General features: G+C 40.4%; 1 protein-coding gene across 6 annotated transcripts in view; it reads right to left on the bottom strand.

Moving 5' to 3' along the window:
* MARCHF8 (membrane associated ring-CH-type finger 8) overlaps positions 1-13,453 on the bottom strand; it is a 367,138-nt gene that overhangs the window by 132,335 nt on the left and 221,350 nt on the right. The window contains exon 1 of one of the 6 annotated variants that reach the window (XM_073596523.1): positions 1,445-1,870. The exons of the other annotated variants lie outside the window; for them this stretch is intronic. Coding sequence (XP_073452624.1) covers positions 1,445-1,474 — 30 coding nt within the window. The 5' untranslated portion in view covers positions 1,475-1,870. Of the gene's footprint in view, positions 1-1,444; positions 1,871-13,453 lie in introns of those variants that run through there. 6 annotated transcript variants of the gene reach the window in all.

Here is a 13,453-nt window from a genome sequence, read left to right on the forward strand (position 1 = left end):
ATATATATATATATATATATATACACACATATACATACACACACACATATACATACATTCATTTCATTTTGACTTTCTGCTGTTTGTTTCCGTACTGGCTGCTGTATATATATTCCTTCACTTTTTCACAGCGCGGTAATCCTTTTTTTGATATTTTGAAGATACACATAGGTAACCAAGTTACCCCATACTATAAAAAAAGGTGTAATAAATAACGACTCTGCTTTTCCTAGCTTCTAGACAGACGTACAACAGCTAGACACAAAAGGTACCAAAGTACCCTGTAGCAAGTTCATATTGGTGGCCAAAGTAACTAGATTTCGGAGCTCCAGTTATGTTCCAGTATTCAGAAATCAGACTCCTAAACAGATATCAGGCACTGAACAGTTTTCTTTCATTAAAACGGATACCACTGAAGTCCCAATATTTATTTCCTAACAGGTGACATGACTAAACCCAACTCCCAGTTGTCCATCAGATGTGAGAACCACAGCTATAATCCTAGTCATTTAGTAGACAGCTAGACATAGCTTAGATTCTGCAATGGAAAGATGAAGTGAGCCGTGTTGGCCCTGGTCATCAGAAGTCCTCCAGAGCCCATAACTGTGCCAGTTCTGGGCCTGCGTCCTGGCATATACACTAATTCTGCACATACACTAATCCCCAGTGAAGCATGTGATCGTTCTGCTTCTCTCTGGGGATTTCACACAAAGCCAACAGTTTCTCTGTGCTGCAGTGATGTCATTCTTTTCCTCCAGGTTACTAGAATCTACAGCACAAATAACAAGTCCAGGTCCCACCGGGCAAACCATCATGCACCTTTGCATCATCTCACCTATCACCGGTGCCTTTTGTCACCTATGCCACCCCCAAGTGCTAGCGCCCACCTTAATTAGGACAATGAACACAAAAGAAAGCAGAAAAATTCTCTACTGCCAATACCATTTCATGTCTGTGCCGGGCGAAAGCAGGCAGCGCAAAGCGATGTGAACAAAGAGCCTTTGTTTATGTTGTTAGGGGATGCTCTAAGGATCCCCAGGGACCGACAGTGTTAACGCTGAACTCCACTCTTCTCAATTACCGTACAGTGCAACATAAATAATGTGCAAGTCTAATGTACACACCGCAAAACAACACTAGATACCTGTATTCTCAGAGTCAGGTGACTACGGTGTTCACCAACACAACTTTAAAAATACAAACAAGTCCTACCGGGCTAGATGTACTACTACAACACATTATTAAAAATATATATAATACACCTAAATGATAACATAGGGAGTCATCAGCAATATTGCAGATAAACAGTAATACATTGCTAGTAATAAACAGGCCAACCTCTTGGGTAAGTGGTAGCGTTTCGAGTGTTGTATCCTTGTATACAATTGACAGCACTTAAATAATAAATCAGAGAGATTTCTCTGCTGACAAAGCATTCCCCTACCTGAAGCTTCATTTTCCAGCATGAATGCATCAGTGTATCCTTATTAGAGCTTCCTCCTCTTGCATGACTCCAGTAATCCCGACTAAAAGGATGAGGACGGAGCACATCTGCTGTCTGCCCTACATTTTCCTGGAGAGGGAGAGGGGGGGGGGGAAATAAAGTTGACTTGCCCGGGCTTGTTGCAATCTAGCAGGGTTAGCAGAGAGGAGAGTGGTCCTAGATCACTTCCTCCAGCTGATTCTTGTGAGAGCAGGCGATGGATGAATAATGTATGTGCTTCTCTTTATCCTCCTTCAAGGCCTGCTGCCCCCGCCTCCAACTACAGATTTCAAATACTACACGGTGCTTTCGTGAGCTGTGAGGTTACAGCCACAGCATTAAAAATGCAGCACCCAAAACGAGACAAGAGGACAGCTCTACCCATGCACGCGTGCCCGACGAGAAAGCAAAATAACCAGCACAGCTGCTATTGTGTCACAAGTGTTGTGTTGAATAAAAGGTATTGTAAAACACACACACACGAGGATGCAATGCAAAGCAGGGGTCGTCTGTCAACACACACAGACAGTATCTAGGCTCTGCTAAAAAAAAAAAAAAAAAAACATATCGCCTAACCATGCATTATAAATGGCATGCAAAAAAATATCCAGGGCTTGTTCAGTTTTTTGACTGAGATTTTTTTACATGCTTTGTTTACATTTGCATCAGAAATACATTATTTTTACATAAAGAGCCAGCAAAAAAAAAAAAAAAAAAAATGATAATGCAATAGTATCAAACAAAAATATGACAGCATTAAAAAAAAAAAAAATATTATATATATATATATATATATATATATATATATATATATATATATATATATTTAAAAAAGGTGTGTGTGGTGACCTGCGTTTTTCTGGACTGGCTAGGCTTGATGCCGCTGTGATGAACGTCTGCATTTTTCTGCACCACATCGGACAGAACCACATTTCAATGGAACTTGAAAGAAGTGTCACTATGGGGTTAAGTTACTTAAACCGGAGCGTGCAAAATCTGGTGCAGCTGTGCTTAGAAACCAATCAGGTTTGAGCCCTCATTCACACTGAACACGGCTTTGAGTCCCGGTTAACATACATGCGATGCGGTAACCAGCGTGATTTCAGTACGGGCTTCCGCATCACATGTCACCTGCCGGCGGTTCACGCTGACCTATGCGGACCGCTGTCAATACAAAAGTTAATGACACCCTCAGATCGGTTCACAGATCGATGTGCGAACTGCCAAATGGTGCAGAAATCGGATCGCATGGGGGTGTGAACCCCCATGCGATCCGATTCCAGTGCGGAGCAAAAAAAAAAAAGGGTCCTGCACCATTTTAATCTGTATGGCTGAATTCGGATCACACAGACATCGCATTTAATCTGCACAGCAGTGCGTTGTGAATCACATGCGTAGTCTAACATCGCACCAGTGTGAACCCAGCCTGAAATCAGATGAACTCGCACGATTTCAAAGCCACATTTTAGTCCGACTTTGAAGGCGACTTGAAAGATGTCTGTGCAGGTTCATGCATTGATGTCTATTGAAATTGCCCCTGAAGTCGCCAAGATTAGAGTGATGCCGCAAAGTCGGTGTCGCACCGATTGGGACGCTCCTATTGCCGGCAATAGACTCCAATGTAAACAGGGGCTTATTGTCAAAGCTTAAATGAACATTGAAGTAAATGCCCTTTCACACGGGCTGTCCGATCAGGTCCGCCTGTCAGTTTTTCGGGCAGACCTGATCAGACCTTGCAGTCTCCCCTATGGAGCGGCAGATGTCAGCGGACACATGTCTGCTAACATTCGCCGCCATCCGAACCAATCCTGCCTGCAAAATTCAGACGGATGGGGGTCCTATTTTCCATCCTTCTGGCAGATGGGATGAAAACAGACAGGCGGTCCGTTTCCATCAGATTTCCCCATAGAGGAGAGCAGGACTGTGTTCGTTTACACTCTACACAGCAGAGAAGACAGGACAGGTCATCTGCCTGCTCAGTGAGGATCAACATAGGCGCCTGGGTGAAAGGGACCTAAAGCCCCATACACACTATTTTCTGCAGATTTTTGTCTTCAGATTTACCAAAACCATGTAGTGCAAGAGCCTGTCTGATTGCACACAAACTGAAGCTCTTAGGCTTGGTTCACACCTAAACCGGCCGCGGATCACAAAGCAATGCTGTCCGTCCCTGTTCTCCATTTCAGGGATGAATCAGGACAGAATCGTTGCCTGAATTTGGCCCTGAAACTGAGGCAAAGAGATGCACAGCGTTTCTGTGCAGTGCGCTAGGCAGCCGCCCCAGAGGCATGTGAACCGGCTCCATAGAGAGCCAGTCAGATTCTTCTGCTATGCGAATTGGAGGTGAGGAAACCTTCAACAAAAACGTAAAGGTGTGAACCCAGCCTTAAGGTTTGACCTCATATTATATGGTTTTGGTAAATCTGAAGACAAAAATCTGCAGAAAATCTAAGACCCCTTTCACATTGAGGCGCTTTACAGGCGCTAGAACGCTAAAAATAGCGTCTGCAAAGTGCCTCTCCTCGGAGTGCTTTCACACTGGGGTGCTGCACTGGCAGAACGCTCAAAAAAAGTCCTAAAAGCAGCTTCTTTGAGGCGCTTTAGGAGCAGTATACACCGCACCTAAAGCGCCCCTGCCCATTGAAATCAGTGGCAGCGGCGCTTTGCGGGTGCTTTTAACCCTTTTCCCACCGCTAGCGGGGGTTAAGAGCGCCCCACTAGCAGACGAAACGCACTGCTAAAATGACGGTAAAGCGTGGCTAAAATTAGCCACGCTTTACCGCCGACGCCCGAGGTGGCTTTAGAAGCCGATTGGCCACCATGTACAGCTGCATCAGATTTTGCACTCTCCAGTTTTAGTAAATGTGACACTTCAAATAAAGTTCAAACACCAACAAAAAGATACTATATTGCAGCTTACCAATCCTTAAACCCTCACATTGGAGTGATTTGTTATGCGATTTGACAGGTCAAATCGTATGAGAAGTCACACCCTATTGCCCGCAATGGCACTGTTCAAATCGGTGAGATGCCGACTTTGCGGTGTCGCACCAAATTGAATAAACTAGTTCCAGCACTATTTTTGCCGATTTCAGGTGCAACTTGCATAGACATCTGTACATGAAGCCGTACAGATATCTTCCAAGTCGCACTGACATATGGCTTTGAAATGGTGCGATTTCAGATGAAGTTGCGCGATTTCAAAGCCACAGTCAACGAGGGTAAATGTGGTGGCTGCAGTCTTTTTTTTTTCTTTTTTTTTCTTTTTTTTTTTTTAGGCTTCCTGCCTTAGGGTTTCTCCACACTATGGGGAGCAACAGTCCCTTTAACACACCTTTAACAGTAGCACTGTCAACCTGTGAAGTGGGTATTGTTACACTGGCTATACATGGATCGAAATTTGGCCATATCAGCAGGGACCAGATGAATTTTGATCCATGTGTGACTACACATGGATCTACACTAGCAGATTTACATGGACTTGACTAACAAATTAAAGCGGAACTAAAGGGTGAATACTTACCTGTTCAACGGGCCATCACCAGTGCCGGCTTCAGGCCTCTTCATTGGCCGGTGGGGGCAATGTTACTCCTGCACATGTGGAGCTAGTCATCCCAGCACTGTAAGCGGAGCATGGAGAATACAGCAAGCAGGCAGGCAGAGGCATTTTATTGCAGAAGAGACTGAAGCCTGTCTGCTTGCTGTTTCTTACAGCAGAACTTCAGTTCCACTTTAAAGCTGAACTCCAGCTATCACAGCGGTTACAGCAACAGTTTTTTTTCCTTTTGAGATACGTGTTTTACATGAATAAAAGAAAGCTGACCATTGTAAGTACTTCAGTCAGTGGTAAATGGTTTGTCTCAACCCTTTAACTGCCACTTCTGCTGGACAGCTTGTTCTGTTAAAGGAAAATAAAAAATAACAGACTGAGCCCCAATTAACACCAGAGTGTTGTTGCATGCGTCTTTGCACCTAAACCTACATGTGACAACGCTAAGCTATAGGAATCATATTGTTTTCAATACAGGCACGCTCAGTAGCTAGAAACTCAACCTGGTACATGAACTTTTTTGAAACAGTCAGGTGTTTTTTGTCCCATAGACTTCATTAGAAGCACCTGTAAACACGCGGCACACTGTTTTTGCGTGGTTTTACACGCTATTGCGCCTGAACAACTGAACAAAATGACACCTGTATAAGCTCTAAGTGTGATGGCAGGTTTACTGGACAGATCAAAAGGTGAAAATAAAGAGAAAAAAGCCAAAAAAGTGTGCTAATGCAGCCACCACATTTAAAGTGGTTGTAAAGGCAGAAGTTTTTTTAATCTTAAGGCATTCTAAGCCTTAAGATGAAAAAAGCTTCTGTGTGCAGCAACTCCTCTCAGTGCCCTCTAATACTTAACTGAGGTCCATCTAGATCCAGCAATGTTGCATGAGACACTTGGCTGCCCAGGACTCGCCTCCCCATTGCGTGGCCCCATTGGCACTGCTACTGTCAAAGTCAGTGAGCTAATGAGGAGAGAAAGGGGGCGGGACCTGGCCACATCTCCATGTCTGAAAGGACACAGGGAGCTGTGGCTCAGCTTGGGTGCCCCCATTGCAAGATGCCTTGCTGTGGGGGCACTCAACAGGAGGGAGGGTCCAGGAGCGCTAAAGAGGGACCCAAAAAAAACAAACAAAAAAAAAGCAAAAAACAAGACTTTAGGATTTTATATTAAATTTTTGCTTTTAGGTTTAGATATGCTTTATGAGAGAAACATATATTTTCTCAAATCACAATCCTATATTGGAAACAACTATGTAAATAAAATAAAATTAAAAAACATAAAATAACAAAAGCAACTATGTAAATAAAAATAATATTTATATTTATATATATATATATATATATATATATATTTATATATATATATATATATATATATATATATATATATATATATATATATATATATATATATATATATATATATATATATATATATATATATATATATATATATATATATATATATGTTACAAGAGCTTTTAAATATGATATAATTTGTCATACTCAACAGGCTAAAACAACACAATATAGGTACATACTAGTGCCCACACTTACCTTTAGCATCTCAGGTGCCCCAAATGCAAGGGCCCCTTAGCATGCATAATTTGACAGTTCCTGGTAGTATTGGGAGCTTGCCCAATCATCTCATATTCCACTCATATCTATTAGATAACAAAAAGTCACCCATCATAGTTGTAGGAACATAAAGAAAGTGGGAAAGCTTGCAACACTACCATAAAAATCTTCATGTTACAGGACACCTTTGATTTGTGGCATCCAGGACAATCTGTACTATTGCAATACTGACACGTCTACTTTAGAATCAGTCCATGGCCATCTATACAGGTGGAACATTTCACAATACTGACTTCACAGCAGATCACACTTTTGTTCATTGTTGCTTTTTCCATGCCCCATGTTGCTTTGTTGTTATACCCCATACACGTAGATACGAATGAATCAACTGGGTCCCAAACTGATCTTAAAGCAGGACTTCACTGCATCTCAGCACCAAAAAAACAAAATGGTATTTAATTCATTTTTAATATTTAAACCAAACTTCACCAATCCATGTCTCTATGCTTCATTTTGTTGAGAAATCATTTTGAATGCCCTCCCCTAGCATTTATGACCACAGCCATCTTGAGTAAGGGCAGGTGATTCGTGTAGCATTTACTTCCTAGAATCCCTCTGCCTTTAATTCAGACATGAAATCGTGAGGGTATGCTTAGCTGAGAAAGCCACCCCTTCTGAAGACTCCTCCCCTTCTGGGATGTATGACATCATTTGCGTAGGCATGGAAACCAAGAAGTAACAAGAAATGTAAAAAGAAAAAAAGAAGAAGGTTAAAACAAGCAAATAAGATTTTTCTATCTATTTAGGAACACTAGCAGCATTTGGATTAAGAATAGCCAAAGTTGATCGAGAGAGTGAAGTTCCACTTTAAACTAACATCAATTGACCTCAAACTGATCTCAGATGAAACATTTTCCCTGGAAGCATTTGAACACATTCTGTGTTTGGCTTGCTCTTGTAATCCTAAAGCCAAAAGCTGGCAAGGTTGATTTTAAAACAGTATCGGGTTTTTACGGTCCAAAGCTACCTGCAGACATAGAAAGCGAGGTGACAATGGATAATAATCCAACCAACAAGTATGCACAAATACATACCCTCATATAAAGTATACAAGCGAATGAGCAGCATAGACCAGTGTTTGTCAACCTTTTTTCAGTCAAAGCACCCTTTAAAATTCTGCACAATCACAAGGCACCCCATTCTAAAATGTAAAAAAACGAAACTAATAGTTTTACATAATAATGCAGCAACACATAGGACAACCAACGTTAGCGGTGATTTATTCTTCCAAAGCAAACCCACATTTGCACACTGGTACTGACTAGTATTCCAATGTTTCTCTTCTTCCTCAGTTTCTTTCCCTCACTCAGCTAATGTCACCCCATGAAACAAGGATGCTGTGCAGTTGCGCATTGTCCTCCTCATCAACCAATGTCATTTGTTGTTAAGAAGCTGGCCGCTAGAAGGTTGTAATGGTGCTCAATTAAAACCTGTTGCTTTGTGTAACTAAAAGGCAGGCCTCATCCACACGCTGGCATTTATACAATCTTTGGGCAATTTTTAGGCATTTTTCCAAGGCACCCCTCAAGAAAACCAAAGGCACCCTGGTTGAAAAATGCTGGCATAGACACACTGACACAGTTCCAGTTTTGGAGGGACAAAAGGATTATCTGAAGAATACAAAATCCAGACAGGCCAATGACATTTTCCCTCAAAGATATCCCAATATATAATATCCCAATATTTGATTTCACCAATTTTACAGAGATGAGACCATACTCCTCTTATCTTTGGGTGCCTATAGTAAAATAAAGTCCATTGATGTGAAATATTCTCCCATCTCATGGAACAATCTCATGGAACAATTTGTATATAAAATAGATTCACTTTGCGATAACATGCAAAGTTACCACAGAGATGTTACTTTGTTATCAACTGGATTCCTCCTTGCTGGGGTGGCGAAGAGCAAAATCCTGAATAATGTATGCAGAAGTATCAAACACAAACAGCATTGTGTACCAGGAACAGATTGTGATTCTAAACTCCCTTTCAAACCTCCTAATGAGCCTTATTAAAATTACTATGGCAAGATGACCCGCTATATTCTAATCAACATTTTGTTACTGTTTTAATTTAAATGTCTAATGAGCACTCTTCAAATGCTTAAATACCTCATAGCATAAACCTGGGCTCTAATGCATAATATCATGTCAATGTTCCCGGCATAGCGTGTTTTAAGAGAACATTTCCATTTTAAATCTAAGTAAACATGTAGCAGCTCATTACATGCTATGATTAGATAAATGGGAGATGTCATTTTAGAAATCTCTTTGTGGATGTTTACACAACCATTTAACAATGTGTTAGAAAATTTTGACAATTGATGACAGATGTGTGGCAAGCCTGATATTTTAAAGTGATGCAGCATTTGCATTGATTGTGCAGGTTAAAGGTTGACGCGTGAATGTTCCCGCATGGTATCACATGCAGAGATTTTCCAGCATGCTGGCAGATTATTCAGTAACCAGTTTTTTTTTTTTTTTGAGAGTGAGAGGGAAGGGTCTACTCTCCAAGTGCATGCTCATATTCATGGCATACCCTATTGTATACAACCTGTGCTCATGGTGAGACCATGTACACACATAATAGCCCCATGCAAAACTTTACAAGAGAAGATCTTTCTAATGGAAGTTTCAGAAGGGCTAGAGCAGGGGTCTCCAAACTTTCGAAACAAAGCGCCGGTTTATTGCCCTTCAAGCTTTAGGGGGGCTGGACTATGGACAGTGGGAATAGAAAATTCCCTGGCATCGTGGGAGTAAATAATGCCATAGGCTTGGTAGTCATTGGGAGTAAAAAATTGACATCATTAGTGTCAGTGGGAGTAAGAGTGCCCCCTAAATGGAATCAGTGGGAGAATTAGTTCCCCATCGCTAGTGTCAGTAGGAGAAATAGTACCCCATAACTGGTGTCAGTAGGAGAAATAGTACCCCATAACTGGTGTCAGTAGGAGAAATAGTACCCCATAACTGGTGTCAGTAGGAGAAATAGTACCCCATAACTGGTGTCAGTAGGAGAAATAGTACCCCATAACTGGTGTCAGTAGGAGAAATAGTACCCCATAACTGGTGTCAGTTGGAGAAATAGTGCCCCATAACTGGTGTCAGTAGGAGAATTTGATTCCAATCTATGGGATCAGTGGGAGGAATTGTTGGTGTCAGACAGTCAGTGGAAGGAAACCCAAGAGCCAGGTAAAGGCAAGCAAAGGGCCATATCCAGCCCACGGTCCACAGTTTGGAGACCCCTGAGCTAGAGGCTCACTAGTTTTGCAGAGAAGGGCACACAACTGGTATCCCAGTTCCTATGAGTTCAGAAGTTTAACAGTAACAATATGCACCTGAGTTTTAAGCCTCATGCACACTGGACGTTGTAAAACCGCCAACAGCGTAAAGCTGTAAAAAGCTGTAGCTGTAGAATGAGTTTTGCAGTAGTGTTTTTCAGCTTTATTTTAGCAAAACTGTACTCCCACAAACGCGTATTGCTCAAAAACACTGATAAACACCAAATAGCCTTGTTTTTCAGCTTTAATCAGATTTAGAGCATTTTCACAGCTGAAAAACTCCTAAAACCCTCTAGTTCTGGGGGTGGGGGGGTGGGGGGTTTCCAGCCCCTTCGCAAAAATGCTGAGGTAAGGCCTATATGTGCATGGACACATAGGATAACATGCTAGGGAGTTTACTGGCTGCAGAAAAAACATCTACAGCCGTTGTAAAATTGACCAGTGTGCATAAGGCCTTACATTTGGACATTGTATTGATCATTGTATTGTCTCTTGTATTGACAAACACTTTACGATTGCTGTATTGTTTGGTTGTGAGTCTGAACCACTTCATATAAAAAAATTAAATCCTGAAAAAAAAAAAAAAAAAAGATCATCTTTATACAGAAGAAGCAGAAAATATACAGTATGGCTTTTGTTGGCATGTTTAGTGGAAAAGGGAGCCCAGATCTATTTTAATTAATTATTTTTGATCTAATCATAATTTCAAAGAATCAAAAACACAAAAACAAAAAAACAAAAAGCTCAGCACATTTACCTTACAAATGCATTCTCTGTCAGTTTTTATTAATCTGTACATTTTGATCCATCTACCGTGAAAACTGTATGGTGGCCTAACACTTGATGTAAGACATGGCAAAAGGAAATGATCCCCTAAAGTTTATGTAACCCCTAATTGGAGTTGTGTGTATACTAAACAATTGAATTTTTTTATTTGAATATAACACTTGTTTTGACTTTATCTATCATTTGTTGCATCTCAGTACTACTGGCCTTTTGCATCCACTTCCAATCTACATGCATGGATTCCAATGATGGCAGCATGGGGGGTTTTCCTGATGGACCATGACTGTGAAAAGACGACCCTAGCTGCAGAAAATACAAGGGGTCTCTAACACATACATACTAATTCCCTAAATATATTGAGGCAACAAGTTGTGACATGTATGGCTGCCTTGCCATGGGGAAATTAGATTAGCCTAGAATTGGCTGATATCTAATTAGGAGACAGAGTTAGCCTATTGTTCACAGTTGCTATGTGAGGATGCAGATGAAATTTACATCTGCATTTAATTTACATACATAGAATAATGTGCTGAATAACACCAGCGTATGATAAGCACATAGACACACATTTGACAAACAGTGCAGTCACTTTTCCATTAAATCCCCTTTCAGCAGTTCTCTGGAAAATAGAAACAGTAACAATAGCTTTTACCCTAGCAGACATCAGACCCAGGCAGATAAATGTAAGTCGGTGCATTTACGCAAGTTCATCAGAAGAGCAATGGGTCATTCCAAAGTAAGCGGTATTCACAATGGTATGAATATCATAGACGTTGTATGGCCATAGGCATAATTTATTAATGCTTACACATAGCATACGTGGCCACAAGTTCCACAATAAATAGTAATATTTAGAATCTGCTTATACTGCCTTTTGCAATCTCTGCAGACCTGCATTATTAAGCAAGATTCTAAATAATAATATTTTATATCATTTATAGTGAAACTTGTGGCTAAGCATGCTGTACTGGAGGATTAATTGATGATGCTTCTGGAGGTAAAATGTCAAAAACTTTCAAATTTTGCAAATCTTCTAATGAAGGCACAGACAGCTATAAATACAAAACTTTCTAGTACAGTAGAGTGAAATAGGGTTAGAACTGGAGTCAGATTTGAAATGCTATACCAGAAATTAAATGTCCAGCTATATATTTATTCCAATATGAATTGGGTTAAAGGATGGAGCCAACACATTTTGGAGGCCTCAAAAAATTCCCCCTTCATCAGGGTTTAGAGATGTGTATTGGTCAAAACAGCTGGACTGCTCCAACCAGCTGCTGACAGACTTTTCACTCATCCTGTCGAAATACTGTATTATTTACATCTGCTCTATGCCCGGTTGTTTTTCTGATTGTTTTATTGGAAGTGTGTAAAATAAAGACCAGGGAATAAGATTCACAGAAAAATAAACCATATGGCAAAGAAGAAACTAAAAAAAAAAAAAAAAAAAAAAAAAAAAACAAAACAGTCCCAGATCGCCAGGAAAAACATCTAGGCGTTTTCATTTTTTCCTCCATAAAATGCAAGCTCAGCACAAGAAGAAACACATTGCTACAGACTGGATTGAAGGGGCCAATTAGTATTTATCACTAAAATTAATTGAACTGCATGCTATTCTTAAGGGAACAACAACTGGGGCTCCCCCCCCCCCAAACCTCTTAATAGAGAAAGAGGACAATGTACATCAGAGACATAATATGCAGCAAGCATATACAACCAAAAAGCCTCATACATAATTAGATATAGTTTCTTTATTACATAGGGAAGTAGCAAAAAGTTAGAATCTCACAATTTTGCCTTTTCCGTCAATCAAGGCATCTATTTGCTAAATCAGCCAAAAAAAAAAATGTTTTTGTTGTTGTAAACCTCCAAAAAGACAACTTTTCACCAACTCATACAAGATTGGCCAGATCTGAAACCAACAATGTACAGGCTGTGACCAATGGGCTGGGATCTGAGCTGAAGCCTGTCTTTCATTTACCTTACATTGGAGTTGAATACAGTGTGTGCCGCTACCTGTCTGCTTTAATGTATACGCTGTACTTACATCTTAGGCAAAGGTGTTAAGCCATAGGACAAGCCTTCAGGTTACACAACAATCAAAGTAGCTGTGATCTTCTAGGTTGGACCCTTTAGGGATAGTCAGAAAAGTTTTCTTCTCTGTAGGGGTTTATTAAAATGGTCAGATGAAGATTGCACACAGATAATTGACGAGTGCACACAATCATAAGACTGCAGCTGACAATTCCCCAAGCAATGTAAAATTGTAGCATACTGTAAAATGTACAATTTATATTTTCGATTGTTATATTGCTTAAACCCAAGTATTTAATATTACTACAATGCCTAGTCATTGGTTGCTTTTTTGTTATTATTTTAAGGGAATGGTTTAGTTATAAATATGGACTTTATCAAGGAAACTATTGATCTATATAATTAGTAGGGACACCAATTCTGTCGGCAAACTGTTAGTTCTCATATACTGTATACATGTGTCAAAAGGGAGAGCACAGTAAAGCTGATCATACATGGAAAACTGTGTCCCATTGGGGAGATTTACCTTCACTTCCTGTCACATAGCCAAAACAAGAAGTGAGAGGCAATCCCTGCAAATTAAGGGAATCCCTTGGGGATCAGAACTTGTGTCCCCATTGGATGTTTTATCCTTTATAATTTTTCTGGGGACAACCCAAAATTTGGAATTTTCTTTTACTTTTATTGAT

The sequence above is a fragment of the Aquarana catesbeiana genome, linkage group LG08 (genome assembly GCF_042186555.1).
Source record: "Aquarana catesbeiana isolate 2022-GZ linkage group LG08, ASM4218655v1, whole genome shotgun sequence".
Taxonomy (NCBI): domain Eukaryota; kingdom Metazoa; phylum Chordata; class Amphibia; order Anura; family Ranidae; genus Aquarana; species Aquarana catesbeiana.